The sequence below is a fragment of the Vicia villosa genome, linkage group LG1 (genome assembly GCF_029867415.1).
Source record: "Vicia villosa cultivar HV-30 ecotype Madison, WI linkage group LG1, Vvil1.0, whole genome shotgun sequence".
Lineage (NCBI taxonomy): Eukaryota > Viridiplantae > Streptophyta > Magnoliopsida > Fabales > Fabaceae > Vicia > Vicia villosa.
The window spans coordinates 118,916,319-118,935,637 of NC_081180.1; the positions used below are offsets into that span (position 1 = coordinate 118,916,319).

The following is a 19,319-nucleotide window of genomic DNA, read 5'->3' on the forward strand; positions in this document are numbered from 1 at the left end:
AGCGTTGCTCTTATTGAAAATCAGATTAACTTCTTGTATGATGGACAATGTTTGCAATGCAGTAAAAGTGATAGAAACAAATATACAAACACTTGGTGATAATGATCAAATTGACGGTGATTCAATATGTGATGGATTGTGGTGTTTATATATGTTCTTAATTCACAATCTTAACACTCGAATCGTTGATCAATTTGCTATTATAACCAAATATGAACAGAACGTAAATGAGAAAGTAAAAGCGACAAGAACACGATATTTGTTTAGGCAGTTCGTCGATCGTCCTCGCTACGACTACGTCTGCCCCCAATTCCAAATGAAATTGGGTAATCTTTCATTAATGTTAAAAGTAGTATATACAAAGAAGATAACAAAGCGATAAACGATAAACCAATTATGTCGATCCTTTGAATCTTCTTCCCCCTTAATCTTGAGTCAGATCAAGGTTATCCAAGAGCTTCACTTTGATTCCCTTCTGCAGTGTCTTGATTCCTTGAACTCCCCGTTCCTCAATCGTTACACTCAGCCGAATCCTCAATGAACGCCTCTTGATAAAAATCCCCAAGAACCACCCGTCGTGGAGGACAAAACCCGCAGATTTTATTCACCAACAAACCCCACAGACCTTCACCCACTAGGAATCTTCAATTCCGTTCCATGGACGTTATCGAACTCATCACTAACCCGCAACGCAAGAATGATTATGTGTAATTGTGTTGGAGATGATGAAGAACGAAGATGAGAAGCGTTTGTGTATCTTTCAGTCGTTGGTGTTTTTTTGAATAATGAACCTTGGACAATATATATGATAGCTTGACAGTTGGAGATGAGAGAAACAGAATTTTTGGCATTCTTGATCAGTTAGGTCGACCTCTTGTAGAGCTTAGGTCGACCAAGCAGTGCTTGCGGAATTTTGCTCCCAGTTAGGTCGACCTGTTTAAGGAGTAGGTCGACCAGAATCCTCTTCAAATGCATTCTGGGGACATTTTCTCAGATTAGGTCGACCTAGTTGTTGTGTAGGTCGACCTAGCAGACTGGTATGTAAATTTCATCAATTTAGGTCGACCTAGATGATGTGTGAGTCGACCTAGCAGAAGTATATGGATTTTTCTCCATTTTAGGTCGACCTGAGTTGATGGTAGGTCGACCTAACTGCTGCTTTTCTGCATTTTTCTTGTTTGGCTTGTGTTGAGTCGACCTATATGCATGGTAGATCAACTTGTTCTGTCATGAGTGATCAATGCTTGCTTTTCTTTGAGTTTTCTGCTTCCACCTTGTTGCTTGTATGCTTATTGAGTTTGCCATGAATCAAAAACATCTTTGTGATTGTAATCTTGTATTCACATACTCCCCCTTTTTGATGATGGCAAACCATTAGTCGAAGCTTTGGTAGTAGGTAATAGAGACTCAACAAAGCTCCCCCGTACATTCAGCATCTATCTCTCAACAAGGCACTCTCTCAACAAAGCTCCCCCGTACACTCAGCATCCATCTCCCCCTTTGACAACATCAAAAAGAGATACAACGAAAATGGAAGAGTAACGAGAGAAACATATATAAAATAATAAAACAGGAAACACTAACATTCATAGTGTAATAGATAAAAGGTAGAGACACATATATGAGCAAGAGCGATTATATGCATGAAGTCACTATAAGCATGTTAATTGATAGCATATTATAGTATCAATGATATTTTTGGAAGTGAACAACAATTATGTTACCGCCTTTTTCAATATGTAGGTGTCAACTTTAGTGACAGCCTTTAGTCAATGTGGAATGACGCCTGGCTTGATGATGAACTACCTTTACGCTAAGAGAAATGTTAGCAGAATTATATATAAAGTAAGGAAATAATATTAAGAGAGAACAAACGTAATTAGCCCAAATTAGAGATATCGAGTATCCCTAATTCCCTACGAATGTTGAAGTATTGCTCCGTTGCTAGAGGTTTGGTGAAGATGTCAGCTAGTTGCTTCTTGCTTTCTACATGTTCAAATGTAACGTCTCCTTTCTCTACATGATCTCGTAGAAAGTGATGTCTTATTTCAATATGCTTGGTACGTGAGTGTAAGACAGGATTTTTACTCAAGTTTATGGCGCTTGTGTTGTCGCACATGATAGGTATGCGATCAAGCTTAATACCAAAGTCAACACCCCAATTCAGGATACTCGCCGACACCAAGTCAAAACCCTAATTCAGAATACTTGCCGACACCGAGTCAAAACCCTATTTCAGAATACTTGCCGACACCGATACGATAACACGATCAAAGCAAACACGATTTGTAAGCACCCGAGATTAGAATCGCAATCTTGGAAGAGATTACCGAGAACCGAGATGATTTCAATTACCGAGAAACGAGATCTACCGAGACGATTTCAAGAGCGACCCAGTGGGGTGACGCTGAATAAAGCCAAGATTAACCTAAAACTCACAGGTTTGATCGAAAACCTACTGATACCATGTCAATAATTTTTGGCTTGATACTTTTCTCATTATTATTTCTCGTATATATAAAGGTTACAGGGCTATATCGGTAATTACACTAAATAATTACATTTAAACTAATTCCTATTCACAAAAACTCCTCTCACTAACATGGTTAATCTTTAATTCAACAATTTAGCTGCTATATTATTAGGGCTTTTAAAAAAACCATGTACTGAACCGTACCGTCAAACCGAACCATACTGAAGTTAAAATAATCAAATTGTTATGTTTGGTTAGTTAACCAAACTATATTGTACAAACAGATCTAAAACCGAAACAGTTCTAGAACCGAACCAAAACAGTAACCGAACTAAAATGAGACTATAAACGAACCAAACTGAAACTAAAAATGAAAAATACAAAAAAAACAAATTTTCAATTTTTTTTTTAAATTTAAAAATAGTTTAATGGTTCGATCCTTTAATAAACAGTTTAGTTTGAGAAAAATTAACTTCTAACATTTTGGAATTTCGAAACAGTATACCAAACCAATGATTATGGTTTGGTTTGATTATAAATATATTGAAACAGTTCGATTCAACTCGAGTAAATATTTATTATAGTTTAGTTCAATTTGATTTTCTCAGTAAACCATACCATGAACAGTTCTGTATATCATACGACCTTTGATTAGCCAATAATATACAAACAATAATAATTAAGTCATATAATATGCACAAACCATGCATGTTGGTACTCTTGTCTATTATTAATCCACTTTGCAAAATTTTCACTGTGTCATGCTAACTCTAGTGCAAAATTTTCACCGTGTCATGCTAACTCTATCATTTTTATCCGTAAACATGAAAATGATGATAATCAATTAATTGCTTCATCACATAAGAATGGTCTTGACATAATTAATGAATGTTAAATACACAAGTGATCTTAACACATAAAGAGATAATACATTATACTCTTCTAAACACCAAATTATGGCAATTATTGTCACAAGGGTAAGGACAGTCAATAGATTTGACAACTTCCCGGTCGAAATACCAGTCTCCAACAGCAACTGCAATTGGCTGTATAACACAAAAAGAGAAACGTATGAAGCTTAATTAACTATTGATTATTTCATCCAAGTTACTTAAGTCGTCGGTGAACTATTTTTAGTCGAGCATATACCTTGTCCTCGAGAAGAGGAGAGTCATCCGCGAACCATGTCTCCTGTCTCTCCGACTGGCAATGAGCAAAACAGGAATTTATGAAAAGTCCAGTTTGAGACGGTCTTGAAAAATCTTTCAAATCGTCAACCATTTGATTTCTGAAGTCTGTTACGAAGGAGAGATAAAATATGTTACGAGGAAATCATATAATTACATCAATGGCTGTAATGCTGTGTATTATTCAAATTAGTTGATGTGTTGTTTATTGCACAATACTAGAGATAGAAAACACCTTGGAGGAACTGAATTTGAGACGAGCTACAATTTGCATGGTTTGATTTGCATTCATTCCAAGAGCCAAGAGGATCGGCTGTCGCTGGGGCTAAACTGGCTTGAACCTGATGAAATTAAGTAATGAAGATATGTTCTTGATGTAATAATTAGAATATAATCAGATATAGCATTAATCCATGTTACCTGCCACACATCATAAGCCGCATTGAGTAGAAACAATGGCGTCTCAATATGTTCAACCAAATTCTGAGGAAAGAAGCACTGAAAAACGAGACCACGAAGATTTAAAATTTGGATGTTTAGAGTAATTTTAAATGTTACGAATAGCATGACATCTAGAGTAAGAATTACCGAAGTTGGGTCCAGTTTGTTGAGACAATTTTTTGGCAGATTTTTTTGTGCTTCCTAGAATATCAAAACAATAGCGATATAAGAAATGTTGATAACATTACGCTATAAACTTACCAATACTATTTTCTACTATATAGTTCTTTAGATTAGTTCGGAGCTACATTAAATGCTACCTGTAACTGAACTACGCCTTCAAACAGATTTCTCAATGAGCGTCCTCCAGATACATCAATTCTACACAATTGAAGAGATCATCAATTATATCTAAGTTTCATCTCGATGGAACAAGATAGAAGTAATGTAAATAAAAGCATTGAACATACGCATCAAGAAAAAAACCCGCATCACTAAAACACTTCACTTTGGAAGATTTTGGTAACAAGCTTTGGAACTCGTCACAATGTATTATGGACGCAAGACCACCCGCAGAACATCCAGAAAGAAGGGCCTGATACACATTTATTGAATATTAGCATTCATGCATATTAAGATCGAATAACAACATAAAGCAAAAGGATTCAAATTTGCTGCAGTTGTCAAATCACGCATTCACGCAGTGAAACGATTTGAAACCTGTTCTGCATTATCCATTCCTTGAGACATCAATTCCTCTATTGCAGCTAGCCAAATTTTTTGTCCTCGAAATTGAAGCCCTGCCGCCTGTAAAAAGAATCAAATTCATACACGGTGAGCAATAATAAATTCGACATATCAATCCTTTAATAACAGCTTTCCATAGGAATGCTAAACGCAAAGGGCTTTTGATAGGAATTATGTAGATAAGAGGTTGAAAAAACTGATTCTTTCACTAACCTCATTTTCACTATCTCCAGTAAAAGATGCTCCGTCACAGTACCTTAATTTGACTCTATTCCAGTTAAAGAAATCTGTGCATGGAATGGAAAATTATGTCCATAAAACTGACAATTAAAACAAAGACTCAAGTATACATAAGTTGCAGCCTCAAAGAGGGCAGAGTTAAAATACCAGGGTTTTCTTCTGGTTTATTACTCAATATTCCTGTGAATGGTATTTGATTTTCCATGTATTTGGAGGAACCACGACGAGTCTTTTTTCTATATACACAATTTCTGATTGTGTTACACCATCCTCCTCCCTGCAGGTTTTCATAAAGGGTTGCAAATTTTTATGAATTTTTCTCTATAGCCATTCTTCTTAATATAGTATGCAAATTTTTAGAAACTGTTAAACCCTGAAAGTATTGATATTAAAGGTTGGAATGGAAACTATTTTACATACCTCAAGATGAATAAGCCAACTATTCGCACCAGAATCAAATCCACGATCCAAATGGTAACCGGGCAATGTTCCATCCAAACAAACTGTGGTTACAAGAAAAAGGGTTAGCTTCAAAATGTGGCATTTCATACAATAGCTAAAAGGGTATGCTATACATAATGAGAAAGAAAGAGAATGATAGAGATACCAGCTCCTTTGGAATCAGCTCCTTGAATGAGAGTGAGGTTAACCATAAGTTGCAATGGATTAGCTGAGACGACATCGTTTTGTGAGAAGGAAAACAGTGTCTCAGATCTAGAGGAGATAAACCCAGAAAGTAAGCATGCAAACAAAATCAGCAGCTTCATTCTCATGGCTACTCTAATACTGATTGATTGCCACTAACTACAACTAAGGTTCTTCACACTCTCAGTTTCTGAGTGTTGTTGATTTGCGTTAAATAAACAACATTTTTCGTTTCTCTTCTATAGTGTGGATGGAACAAAAGGTTATCTAATAAACATTTTTCCTTTGTAGACCATTGTCGTGTGTTCTCTTTAGTATGATGATGTTTTTCTCATACATTAAAGTTTAATCTATCATATCGTATAAATTACGCAAGATCTTTTATAAATAAATTAACTCATTGATTTTTGATTCCTATTATCTTCTTTTGTCCTTTTGTAAGAAACATTTTTTTCTTTTCTTTTTTTTGTTGTGTGTGTTAGGTTATTAAAGTGATTGTGATGAGTTTGAAGGCACTAACGGAGCCAATCACGTTTAACTATAGCTTTCAAGGGAATCAAAGATCGCAATCATCACATTCATAAATTACACTTTCCTTTTTCTGTTTTTCTTTTACTACCACATGATTGGTATAGTTTTGATTTTTTTTCATAGGAAAAAAGAACTTCCTCCGTTACTACACCTTACTGTCTCTAGTTTGCTTTCTCCACTTTATTGTGGGAATTGATTCTTCATAAATCATAATGATACATTGCTTCTAACTCAAGGCACATCTATGACTATCATAGTCAATTAATGGCATTTTTGTTTTTGGAGTTGGCTTAGCTTAATTGAATATCTAATGTACTACCAAAATACTGACAATAACATCAAAAATAGTAAACAACTTATTGTTGATGATGAGTGGCCATGAAAACAATAATAAATGATGGTTGTTCTAGCAAGGACGTTTAAATAAAAAACATTATTGTGGTTCATTTTCAGATTACCAAACTGGCACATGTATAGTATGACTAATGACTATTAATGAATATTCATAATTTAGTTAACGGCAGATGACATGAAAAACACTCTTGACACATTATTTGAAAAAATCAATCACCTATAAAAGAATCACTCTGGGAAAATTTCTAATTACAGTTACAGTTACATATGGGAAGAGAGGGGAAATTTTCCCCATAAAAAACTCCATTTATGGTACAAATTACAATATAATTGTTAAGGAGCTGGGCGCAAACAAGCATCCTGCAGCTTATTAAGATTGGCAAAAATTAATTGGATTAAAAGTAAATAACCTACGTAGACACTCAGCCGCTGGATAATAACTCATCATTTACTTCACCAAACTTATGATTCTTGTACATTTCAAGCAATAGTTCTCTACAAGGGACAACTGCACCAATCTTGATGCATGCCAAAAAAGCACCAGAAAGCTTTCTGTGCAGACTGTAGGCTTCATCAGGCGGAGGAGTGAGTCTGTGCTTCAGCATTGTTGCCCCAAGGTGACTAAGGCTTTGGGTAATGTTGGTTGATCGGAAGTCGTATAAACCAGGTTTTGAGAATGGCAACCCCACAATAAAACCAGCTTGTACATGGGCATCTAGCATCACGTCCGATTCCATTCCAGTGAGGAACCCAAGCCTCTTAGACATCTCAATGACGCCATCACTATCACTATTCGCGCATGCTACAACCTAATAAGTTATGCATCATAAAAAATTATCAGTGATAAAATTCATATGAATTTACAGAAGCTCATCTTAAGAAAAAGGTGAAATGCAAAACAGCAGTAAAACTTCTGTTGTGTTGAAAGAGAGAGTACATGCAATCCAATGCAAATAAGTCATAATACGATAACATACAGGACTAATCTGAATAAGAAAAAAGAAGGTATTGAGGTCAGAGTCTGTAGCAAGTGAAAGAACTGAATGGTCACTTAGTTATAGTTATAATTAGGGATGAACATGATCCGGCCGGCCCAACCCTAACACTAGGATATGTCATATCCTTGTCTCATTCACTTTTTTGGTTTCTATTTCCATTCTCTGTTCTCGTTTCTATTTTCTCTATTTCGATTCACTTTTTTTTAATTTTAAAGTAAAAATAGAAAATAAAACAAAAACAGAATATGAAAGTAATAACTAGACAGACCCATTAAATCTCCTTACTATTTTCTTTAAAATTTAGAAAATGTTATAAACAACCTCATTAACATAATCTTTAACCATGTCCTACTCCTATTAAATGTCAACTTCAATTAAACCAACAAATAAACTAAATAATAATTTTCAAATGAAAATCTGATTACATCCAGTCAAAACAGAGTCAGCATAATGTAACGTAATTGTTTTATTTCAATGACAGGAGAAAAAGATTTAAGATAGGGGGAAAAAAGCAACCAGGAATGACATCTTTCACTACCTAGCTTGAATGCTCAAATCTCGGCAAACATAAGAATTAAAAAGAGAAAACAATAAACCAAATTCAAATTTCAAAACTTCATATTTAGATATGAAAAATAAAAGTACAAAGGAAAGAAACCAACCATCCTTAAATAATCATCAACAAAACTTTTTGGAAAATCTCGCGCGGCTCCAAAATCAATAAGATTAATTGTCTTCGTAGCTTCATCATATAAGAAATTACCCCAATTAGGATCAGTCTGCAATAAAAGAACACCTCCAAAGTTAGAAAATACACCAAACACAGATTTTGAGATGCTTGGTTTTAACAATGAAAAACATGAAGCTGAAACACAACAGAAAGTGAATCTGATGAAGACAAAGTACATAGCTGTTTGAGACTTAGAATAAATAGGACTTCATTGTATTTAACTTTTTAGGGATGTGGTATTTGGAGAAAAATTATGAAGATTTGACTCTAGCAGTCTAAAAAGTGCAGCTACTACCAAGCAGGAAAATTTAATAGTTTTCCACATACAGACTTGTACAGAAGGTGGAATGACATGCCTGCATAAATCGGAATACAAATAACTCCATCAATGTGAGTTCTAACAACTTGGTCCCAATATAATTACGAGTTTCCTGATCCAGTAATGCCACTTTGTCAATTGGAATTCCTGTTGCAAGAGTAAACAATCCCATGTTCAAAAACAAGCTATAAATAACTTGAATAAAATGGAATAATTTAGAATATCTTTTAATTATGTATCACAGGAACCAGTGAATTTATTATGATTACCCCGAACAAGTTCCGTAGTTAATACTCTTTTGCTTGAAGTATCATCCCGAACTATTGGAACATAAAGTCCTTCTGTGCCAGCAAGAAGATCTCGGAAACGCTTCTGATTTGCTGCCTCCAACTTGTAATCACACTCACGAGACAATTCTTCTTTGGCAACCTAGAAGAAAAAAAAACAGGATAAATTAACAACACAAATTTTAACTTACGGACAGATATACTTGCCAAATTGTGGAAAATGTCTCTATCTATGATGGGTAAGTGATTCAGGATCAATATCCACCACAGATGGATATCATCCTGCACAATCCAATTTAGAACAGAGAACGTGGAATATAGCTTTAGGATCAAACTTATAACTTCGAAGAAAAACCACTCGGTGAAAAGAAGCAAAGGGAGGCAAGAGAAATAAAAAATTTGCAGGTTTAAAGTCTTTCAAATGAGGATATTGAAATAAACAAAATGATTTATATTGAAAAACAAGCACCTTTATTGCTCTGTCAAGATAAAGTCCTTCAGGAATTAGATTTGTATAGTTTAAAAGAAGCTTCACATTCTCAATGTCACTCTCAATGCTATCTGCAACACCAGGGTATTGAATTTTCATTGCAACTTGGAAGCCATCCTTCATGACAGCTCGGTGCACCTGCATTACATGAGCCAGAATATAATGTTGCATGATCTTTTGCTCTTATTATATGGAACTATATGACAACGCAAATTGCCTTCATTGGAATTATATGGAACATAAGATTGCATATGTATAACTAAAAGAACGATAGCAAAGTTTGGCATTCTAATAAAAAGAACTTTATGCTAATATGAATTCAAAATAAATTAGTAGTTCAAAATAAATTAGCCTCATTCTGGCTATGAAATTAGTGAAGTAATATTTTGAGTTTTCAAAGCTCACCACATTAACATATCTTTAACTGTGCCTGATGGAAGCATGATTACAAGATACTTATTCTATTCAAGATATAAAATCAATTGGATACCAAGGACTAGCTCTGTTAAAAGCTTAACTTGTAAGTAAAGTCTCAATGATTTTTTTTGGAGTTTCAGCCTTCATAGTCGCCTAATTGCAGCATTTGTGCGAACTGTTGGGTATCAGAATAATATGAAATAATAATAACAATAACACAAGTAAAATTTGAGAGAAGAGTATAGGAATGAGAAGAAACACAATTGTAGCAAACTCTTAGATGATTCGGATGATTGTTAAAACAACAATATGAGTTCTCTATTTAAAAGAGTCTCATATACTATAATAATGAATACATATTTAGTGTATTCTACGTGAAATTCTCTTCATCTTAGAAACCAATGATTCTTATTACATTGACATTAGGGATGGCAACGGGTCGGATCGGGAGCGGGTTTCACACTACCCAAATCGGCACCCGAACCTAAAAGCTGTTCGGGTAGTAAAATAACACCCACGCCCACACCTGTTGGGTTCGGGTTTTTTCACCCAAACCCAAACCCGCAACAAAATACATTTTTTCTACAATTTTCTTACAACCTCCCACAATAATATATATATATATATATATATATATATATATATATATATATATATATATATATATATATATATATATACCCACGTCCACACTCGTTGGGTTCGGGTTTTTTCACCCAAACCCAAACCTGCAACAAAATACATTTTTCCTACAATTTTCTTACAACTTCCCACAATAATATATATATATATATATATATATATATATATATATATATATATATATATATATATATATATATATATATATATATATATATATAAGCGGGTGTGATTTCGAGTTTCGGGTGCTCGTTTCACACTACCCAAACTCGTACCCAAGATATCAGGTGGCACTCGAACCCAAACCCAGTCAACTCGGGTTCGTGTGCGAGTGGGCCCCGCGGGTTCGGGTGTGCTTGTCATCCCTAATTGACATTTTCTTTCTACAAAACAAATATGGCTTTAGGTCTTCACAATATTGTGAGGACATAAAGTAATCTTTGTTTTGTAGAAAGAAAAATTCAATGCAATATAAATCATTGGTTTCTATGATGTAGAGAAGATTACGTAGAATCCACTAATAAGTATCCACTTATTATAGTATATGAAACTATTATATATAGAATAATCATATTGTAGTTTACAATCATCATATAATCATCCAAGAGTTTTTTTTAATTAATTGTGTTTCTTCTCATTCCAATACTCTTCTCTCAAATTTTAGTTCTGTTATTATTATTTCATATTGTTCTGATACCCAACAGTGGTATCAGAGCTATTTGGTGTTGGTCCATATTCCGCTGCGAATTTTATTCACGGTGAAATTGTGCAAGCCGGTTTAATTGAAATTACCATGACAGCAAAATTTGAGATTGAGAAGTTCAATGGGAGTAATTTCTCCCTATGGAAACTGAAGATAAAGGCAATCCTGAGGAAGGATAATTGCATAGCAGCAATTGAAGATAGAGCTGAGGGAATATCTAACGAAAAGTGGAATGAGTTGGATAGCAACGTTGTTGCCAATTTGCACTTAGCATTGGCGGATTCAGTTTTGTCTAGCGTTGCCGAAAAGAAAATTGCAAAGGAGATTTGGGATGTTCTCATCAAATTGTACGAGGTCAAGTCACTTCACAACCGAATTTTCTTAAAGAGAAGACTCTACACTCTTTGAATGAGTGAATCCACATCTATGACAAATCACATCAACACTCTAAATACAATGTTTGCTCAACTTTCATCGACCAATTTTAACAAAGCAGAAAATGAACGTGCAGAACTACTACTTCAGAGCTTACCAGATTCATATGATCCACTCGTCGTTAACTTAACAAATAATAATGTCACAGACCGTCTATACTTTGATGATGTTGTCGGAGCTATTTTTGAGGAATAGTCCAGGCGTAAAAATAAGGAAGACCTTCAAGAAAACTCAAAACAAGTAGAAGCTTTGACAATGACGAGAGTCAGATCAGTGGAACGTGGCCTCAGTGGGAGCCAAAATCATGGAAGATCAAAATCTCGAAGTAAGATGAATGTGTGGTGCTACAATTGTGGCAAGAAAGGGCACTTGAAAAGAGATTGTTGGTTTAAGAAGAATGGTGAGAAGTCTTTTGAGATAAGTTCATCTCAAGGATGTATTGCCAATACCTCTGATGATGGAGAAATTTTATATAGCGGTGCATCAACTGGTTCCAAGGGTAGTAAACAGCTCCCTGACGTTTGGATAATTGATTCAGGAGCAACATGGCACATGACTCCTCGACGAGATTGGTTTTACACTTATCAATCTATCTCAGAAGGATTGGTGTTCATGGGAAATGATTACGCCTTAAAAATTACTGGTGTCGGTACTGTCAAAATAAAAATGTATGATGGTACAGTTCACACAATTCAAGAGGTACAACATGTGAAAGGATTGAAGAACTTTTGTCTATTGGACAATTAGATGACCTCGGGTGCAAGACCCATATTGAAGGTGGGATCTTGAAGGTGGTGAGAGGTGCTCTAGTAGTGATGAAGGCAGAAAAGCTATTTGCAAATCTATACATTCTTATGGGAGAGACGTTGCAAGAGGGTGATGTGTCAATTGCATCAACTAGTCAAGAAAACTCAACGACAATGTGGCATCGCAGACTAGGCCATATGCCAGAACGAGGCTTGAAAGTTCTTGCGAAACATGATCTTTTACCCGAGCTCAAATCAGTAAGTTTACCATTCTGTGAGCATTGTGTGGTAAGCAAACAACATAGGTTGAAGTTTGATAGATCAACTACTAAGAGCAAACACATACTTGACTTAATTCATTCTGATGTGTGGGAGTCACCGCAAATGTCCCTGGGAGGAGCAAAATATTTTGTATCATTCATTGATGATTTACTCTAGGAGATTGTGGGTATACCCAATCAAGAAGAAGTCAAATGTGTTTTCAACATTCAAGCAATTCAAAGCACTAATTGAGCTTGAAATTGGAAAGAAGATTAAGTGCTTGAGGACAGACAATGGAGGAGAATATACAGACGGTGATTTTTTGACATTCTGCAAGGAAGAAGTTATAATGAGATAATTTACAGTTGCTTATACGCCTCAGCAGAACGGTGTAGCAGAGAGGATGAATAGAACTCTCCTAGAGAGGACTAGAGCTTTGTTGCGAACTGCAGGATTAGCTAAGTCGTTCTGGGCAGAAGTCATGAAAACTGCCTGTTATGTGATAAATAGATCGCCTTCAACAACATTTGGTTTAAAGACTCCGATAGAGATGTGGAAAGGAAAGCCAGCTGAGTATCCTACTCTACATGTGGTTGGATGTCCTGTGTACGTGATGTACAACTCCCAAGAAAGAACTAAGCTAGATCCAAAATCTAGGAAATGCATATTCTTGAGCTATGCTGACGGTGTCGAGGGGTATCGCCTGTGGGATCCCACTTCCCGCAAGGTAATTGTCAGCACAGATGTAATCTTTGCAGAGAATGAACTGCAAAAGGAGCAGGAAAATGATAGCACTTCTAAAGATATCACTACTGTTCATATAGATGGAAAGTCTGTTGAAGATGATTCTTTTAAAGCAGAACCAGAGCACGAGGCACAAGAACCAGAGGAACCCGATGGTGTTGAAATTCGATGATCAACACGTCAGAAAAGGAAACCAAATCGGCAGTCAGACTATGTTATGGCAAGCCATGATGCATATTGTCTTCTAACCGGAGATGGAGAACCATCAACCTTTCAAGAGGCTATGAGTTGCTCAAATGATTCTTTATGGATGGTAGCAATGCAGGAAGAAATAGAAGTCTTACATAGAAATAAGACATGGGATCTTGTTGTACTTCCAGAGGGTCGGAAAGCCATCGGCAACAAATGGGTCTATAAGATTAAGCGTGATGGTAATGATCAAGTGGAAAGATATCGTGCAAGACTGGTGGTTAGAGGATATGCTCAAAAGGAAGGAATTGATTTCAATGAAATATTTTCTCCGGTGGTTAGACTTACCACTATCAGAGTAGTGTTAGCTATGTACGCTGCTTATGATTTACATCTTGAACAGTTAGATGTAAAAATTGCTTTTCTTCACGGAGAACTTGAAGAAGAAATATATATGCTCCAACCAGAAGGTTTTGAAGAAAAAGGAAAAGAAAACTTGGTTTGCAGGCGCCGAGGTGTTGGTACAAGAGATTTGATTCCTTCATTATTAGCCTTGGATACAACAGGCTGAGCTCAGATCATTGTACATATTACAAGAGGTTTGAGGAAAATAATTTCATCATTTTGTTGTTGTATGTGGATGAGATGTTGGTGGTAGGCCCCAACAAAGATCAAGTCCAAGAACTGAAGGCACAATTGACTAGGGAGTTTGATATGAAGGACTTGGGACCGGCAAACAAAATTTTAGGGATGCAAATTCACCGAGATAGAAAAGATATGAAGATTTGAATTTCGCAAAGAAATTATCTACGAAAAGTTTTGCGGCGCTTCAACATGCAAGACTGTAAGCCAATATCTACCCCACTTCCTATCAATTATAAATTATCCTCAAGTATGAATCCTAGCAATGAAGCGGAGAGGATGAAAATGTCTCGAGTACCATATGCATCAGCGGTGGGAAGCCTTATGTATGCCAGGATATGTACAAGGCCAGACATTGCACAAGCAGTGGGAGCGGTCAGTCGATTTATGGCGCATCCTGGTAAAGAGCATTGGGATGCGGTTTAGAGAATCCTGAGATATATTATAAAAGGAACCTCAAATGTTGCATTATGTTTTAGAGGATTGGAGTTTTGTGTCAGAGGATATGTTGGTTCAGATTATGCGGATGACTTGACAAAAGAAAATCTACTACTGGCTATGTGTTTACAATTGCAGGAGGAGCGATAAGATGGTTATCCAAATTGCAAATTGTTGTAGCTCTATCTACTACAGAAGCTGAATATATGGCAGCTACCCAAGCATGCAAGGAAGCTATATGGATTCAAAGGTTATTGGAAGAGCTCGGACATAAACAAACAAAAATTATTGTGTATTGTGACAGTCAGAGTGTCTTGCATATTGCAAGAAATTCAGCTTTTCATTCCAGGACAAAGCATATAGAAGTTCGATACCATTTTGTTCGTGAAATAGTAGAGGAAGGGAGTGTGGACATGCAGAAGATTCACACTAAAGACAACCTAGCAGATGTTATGACAAAGCCGATCAACGCTGACAAGTTTTATATGGCATATCTAAAACATTGCAACATGGAAATAGCAACGGAGATAAATTTTGAAAGCAAACAAAAATGACTTTAAGTGGGAGACTGTGAGAACATAAAATAATCTTTGTTTTGAAGGAAAAAAAAAAATTCAATGCAATATAAATCATTGGTTTCTATGATGTAGAGAAGATTACGTAGAATCCACTAAGTATCCACTTATTATAGTATATGAGACTATTATATATAGAGTAATCATATTGTAGTTCACAATCATCCTATAATCATCCAAGAGTTTTTTTTAATCAATTGTGTTTCTTCTCATTCCAATACTCTTCTCTCAAATTTTAGTTGTGTTATTATTATTTCATATTACTCTGATACCCAACAAGCTTGCCTTCATTGCAGGCTCCAACACCCTTATGGTGTTGGGTTTGAAGGGGTATAGTCCCACATTGCTTAGAGATATGGCATGTGTAGTGTTTATAAAGTTTGGGCAGCCCTCACCTTACAAGTCAGTTTTGTAGGGGTGAATTAGGTTCAACCTAAATTCTAAGATGGTATCAGGACCTATCCTAGATTTGTTATTGGGCTTTCCACATTGTCCACGCTTCAGGCTTATTGAGACCGAGCGTGAGGGTGTATGTTAGTTGCCTTCATTACAGCCTCTAGCTTGCCTTCATTGCAGCCTCCAACACCTTTGTTGTTGGGATTGAAGTGGTGGATTTAGTCCCACATTGCTTAGAGATGTGGCATGTGTAGTGTTTAGTAGTCTAATTGCGGTATTTGGCTTGCCTTCGTTGCAGCTTCCAACACCTTCATTGTCTTGGGTTTGAAGGGGTAGAATTAGCCCCACGTTGCTTAGAGATATGGCTCGTGTAGTGTTTATAGAGATGAATTAGGCTCAACCCAAATTCTAAGAGTTTTTATATATCTCTAGCACACCTTCTCATGCAAAATTTCAGCTATAAAATATAGACAATGCCTAAACTATCCTACAAAACTTCAACCTGGTTTCAAGAAGATAAGGATAGCAACGGTCGAATTTATATGTACTTGGTCATAGAGTCTATAATGTCATATCAAGGACAAACTCCGCTAAAAGCTTGAGATTCAAGAGGATGTCACAAATGATTTTTTTACATATATCTAAGTAAAATGCATATCCACTAGTCTGATAATAAAAGTTTGATGATCTTTTAGAAAGAAAGAGATAACACTCTAAAAATACAAAAGTTAAGAAATTTCAAAAATATACTGAAGATGAAGAAACGACCCCTTGACATCAAAAGTAACACAAAGGAAAAGCAATGGAGCTTTGATTATTTGAAAATACTCGAGATATAGCTTAAATCCAAACAGAAAAATGAAATAATGGAAAACATTTACGGCTAAAATATTCTAGAGTTCAATACAGGGATACATACCTGGCCAATACTTGCAGCAGCTAAAGGTTCATAATCAAAACTATGCAATTTTGATGACCAGTCAGGACCTAACTCGGCGTTTAAAACTTGATTAAGCTGACTCTTTGGCATAACATCTGCCCCCTGACGAACAATTTCTAATGCAGCCAAGATCTACAAATAAAAGATTGAGAGTTTACTTTTCAAATCACGTAAATAAAAACAAAAGTCATTCTTAGGTTTCTTCATGGAGCTGATGGTCTTTCTATAAGAACAAAAGAATATCAGATTGGGTAGAATATCATACTAATTTAGTTTACTGGCATTTGCAGAAATACAAGAAATGGAAGCAGTAAATATTACATTAACCTTTGTTCAAAAGACTCCACAAACAATATAAAAGTGTAGAAAAGTAATAAGAGTTGGAACCTAATTAGCAAGTCTGTAAAACATGACAAACATTATTAACATGTTATGCATGTTTGTGGCAAATTATCATGGCAGGATCACTTCCACAAAGTATTCTTAATTATATGTTATAACTGCTTCCAAAACATTCACTTCTGCACTCTGTCCAACCTCTTCCATTAGAAACAAGAATTCAAGTCTGACAGCTGATGGAAATTGACATTTACTATAGGTTCATGTACATCAAATAAAATTTCACTGTACTGAAACAAAAACTTGAAACCTAGTAAAACTTCCAATTGAGTGTCGAATATGGTGCAATGGTGTTTGCTTACTATATATAATCAGTAATAATTTCCTTTAAATACATTTTTCGAATTTAAAATTCAGGGTTCTCCAAAAACATTCAGTATTAAACTCTTCGTCATTAAAAATTCAGTACAATTGTTTTTTGGTTTGGATTAAACATAACGAAGTATCCCAACTTCCACTGAAATTGCACAACATCAGCTAATAATCCTACATACTCATTGTCATGCCTCTTCTTGAACAACATAAATATTCAAGTACACCATATTTGTTGAATAAGACACCACCAAAGAGAGTTTCTCTTAGAATTGAAGAAGTAATAGTGAATCTGTCTTCATTTAATTTAAATCCAGTCTGATCTTCATAAAAATCATGCGTGGATAAAAGAAACATTCTCACTTCAGATAAAGTTTTTGCATACTAATCAAACTACAAGCATAAGCATTAAAAAAATATATCACATTACCGGAGGAGGAACAAGGGACTCGTCCTGTATGCTCAACATCTGCCCAATTTTAAGTGCGGCTCCACGCATTCTGCAAAGTGCAAGAGCTAATCGTTCGGCATTTTTTTCAGACAAGTACGGGGAAAGCGCAGATTGATTGCCTTGCAAAGTAGGTGTACCATAGGCCAGCCTCTTTACAGATTCCTGAACTGTTCCCCACGCAAGACCAGCTCCTAGCCCAGCAAACCTATAATTTTGTAATGACAAGATATCCTTCGGTAAGAAATAGCAATAAGCAAGCAGAAACACATCACAACCCAAAGCATCATGAAAATGTTTGGATAATCAACAAGGACATGGAAATGAAATTGAAAAGAATAATTTAAACAACACTAACCCAAGAGCCCTTGTAAATGGAGTAGAAGGAACCCTCCTCTCCCTGGGTCTTCGTTTCTTCAACGGTACTTCCTCACTTTTAGGTGCACTTTGCTTAAGCATTTCACTAGAGGTCATAACCTCATTTTCATTCGCCGCCACGGTACGAACAGTTGCTTTGGAATGTTCAACCGGATGATTCACTTCAGAAGAAGCATCAGCAAAAATGTTGTTAGTTGTTACTGTTTCTATGGTTGCTGATGCTGTTGCTGGAGGTGGTGGTGATGTTGTTGAACCAGGTGGTGAAGTAGGATGGTCGGAGAAAACAACAACGGAAGGAGAATCGGAAGAAGAAGCGTTAGCGGTGTTAGAAGGAGAGAGTTGAGGTTGCGAGAATTGGCGAACCTTTCCTTTAGTGAGGCCGGAGATGTTGGTGGCGGAGATAAGAGCGGTTTTAATTAGGGTTTCGAAATCTGAATTTCTGGCGGGTAAAGAACGTTTGGCGAATTCGTTAGCGATTAAGGAGAGGCCATTGAAGATTCTCGCGAGGTCCCTCGTTGATGACATTGTTGGTTTAGAAGTTCAATTGGATTTGAGAATAATGTGGAATTTCTCAGAGTGGTTTAGCATGGATTTTGAATCTTGTTCTTCCTTGGATTCGTGATTTTGATTTTGTTATTACAGCGCGGTGCAAAATTTGGTGGTTGGTTTGGAGTTTATGTGTCCTAAACGAAAACCAAGTGATTCTCCACATTTATTATATTACGTACGTGGGTTGTGTCCCTTCCATTAGGCTGGTTGGGGGCGAAACAAAAATGATCTTTAATTTACTTTAGATTGTATAGGAACGAAGTTTCAGTTAGTAAGGCTATAAAAAAAAAAAAATTTAGCTTTTCAGCTTATATAAATTAAAAGTTCTGTTTAGTAACTGTTTTTATCATTGAGGAAAATACAATAACCTCCTCTGAACTCTATCTATATTTAATCAACACCCCTTCTATTTTGTCACATGACACAAACCTTCCTTGACGTTAGCTACTGATAATTGCCGTCCAATACAATAGAATGTTTTTTTGTCCTTCTAAGACTATCTCCAATGGTAGTTTCTTCTATTGAGTTCTTCACATGTACCATTAATTTAATAATTAAATATTTAAAAAATTTGCCATGTCATAATAGAGTTGCATTGCAATGCAACAACTAAAAGATTGTAATACCCAATCAAATCAAGTTATGAGGTAAAGTTGTGGGACT

At 35.8% G+C, this 19,319-nt stretch overlaps 2 protein-coding genes across 2 annotated transcripts; both read right to left on the minus strand.

The window, feature by feature from the left end:
• Positions 1–3,307: 3,307 nt before the first annotated feature.
• Positions 3,308–6,087, minus strand: LOC131643989 (pectin acetylesterase 2-like). The gene is made up of 12 exons (XM_058914362.1): positions 5,696–6,087; positions 5,509–5,591; positions 5,236–5,365; positions 5,062–5,135; positions 4,822–4,908; positions 4,572–4,696; positions 4,422–4,482; positions 4,249–4,302; positions 4,081–4,158; positions 3,896–4,001; positions 3,623–3,768; positions 3,308–3,519 (listed from the first exon to the last, which is right to left on the minus strand). Exons 1-12 carry the CDS (start codon positions 5,859–5,861, stop codon positions 3,406–3,408), a joined length of 1,224 nt encoding a protein of 407 aa, XP_058770345.1. The 5' UTR covers positions 5,862–6,087; the 3' UTR covers positions 3,308–3,405.
• A 565-nt stretch (positions 6,088–6,652) lies between these two features.
• Positions 6,653–18,875, minus strand: LOC131643987 (protein ABC transporter 1, mitochondrial-like). The gene is made up of 8 exons (XM_058914361.1): positions 18,088–18,875; positions 17,712–17,937; positions 16,550–16,702; positions 9,422–9,580; positions 8,935–9,094; positions 8,703–8,812; positions 8,279–8,395; positions 6,653–7,427 (listed from the first exon to the last, which is right to left on the minus strand). Exons 1-8 carry the CDS (start codon positions 18,630–18,632, stop codon positions 7,041–7,043), a joined length of 1,857 nt encoding a protein of 618 aa, XP_058770344.1. The 5' UTR covers positions 18,633–18,875; the 3' UTR covers positions 6,653–7,040.
• Between the last annotated feature and the right edge of the window lie 444 nt (positions 18,876–19,319).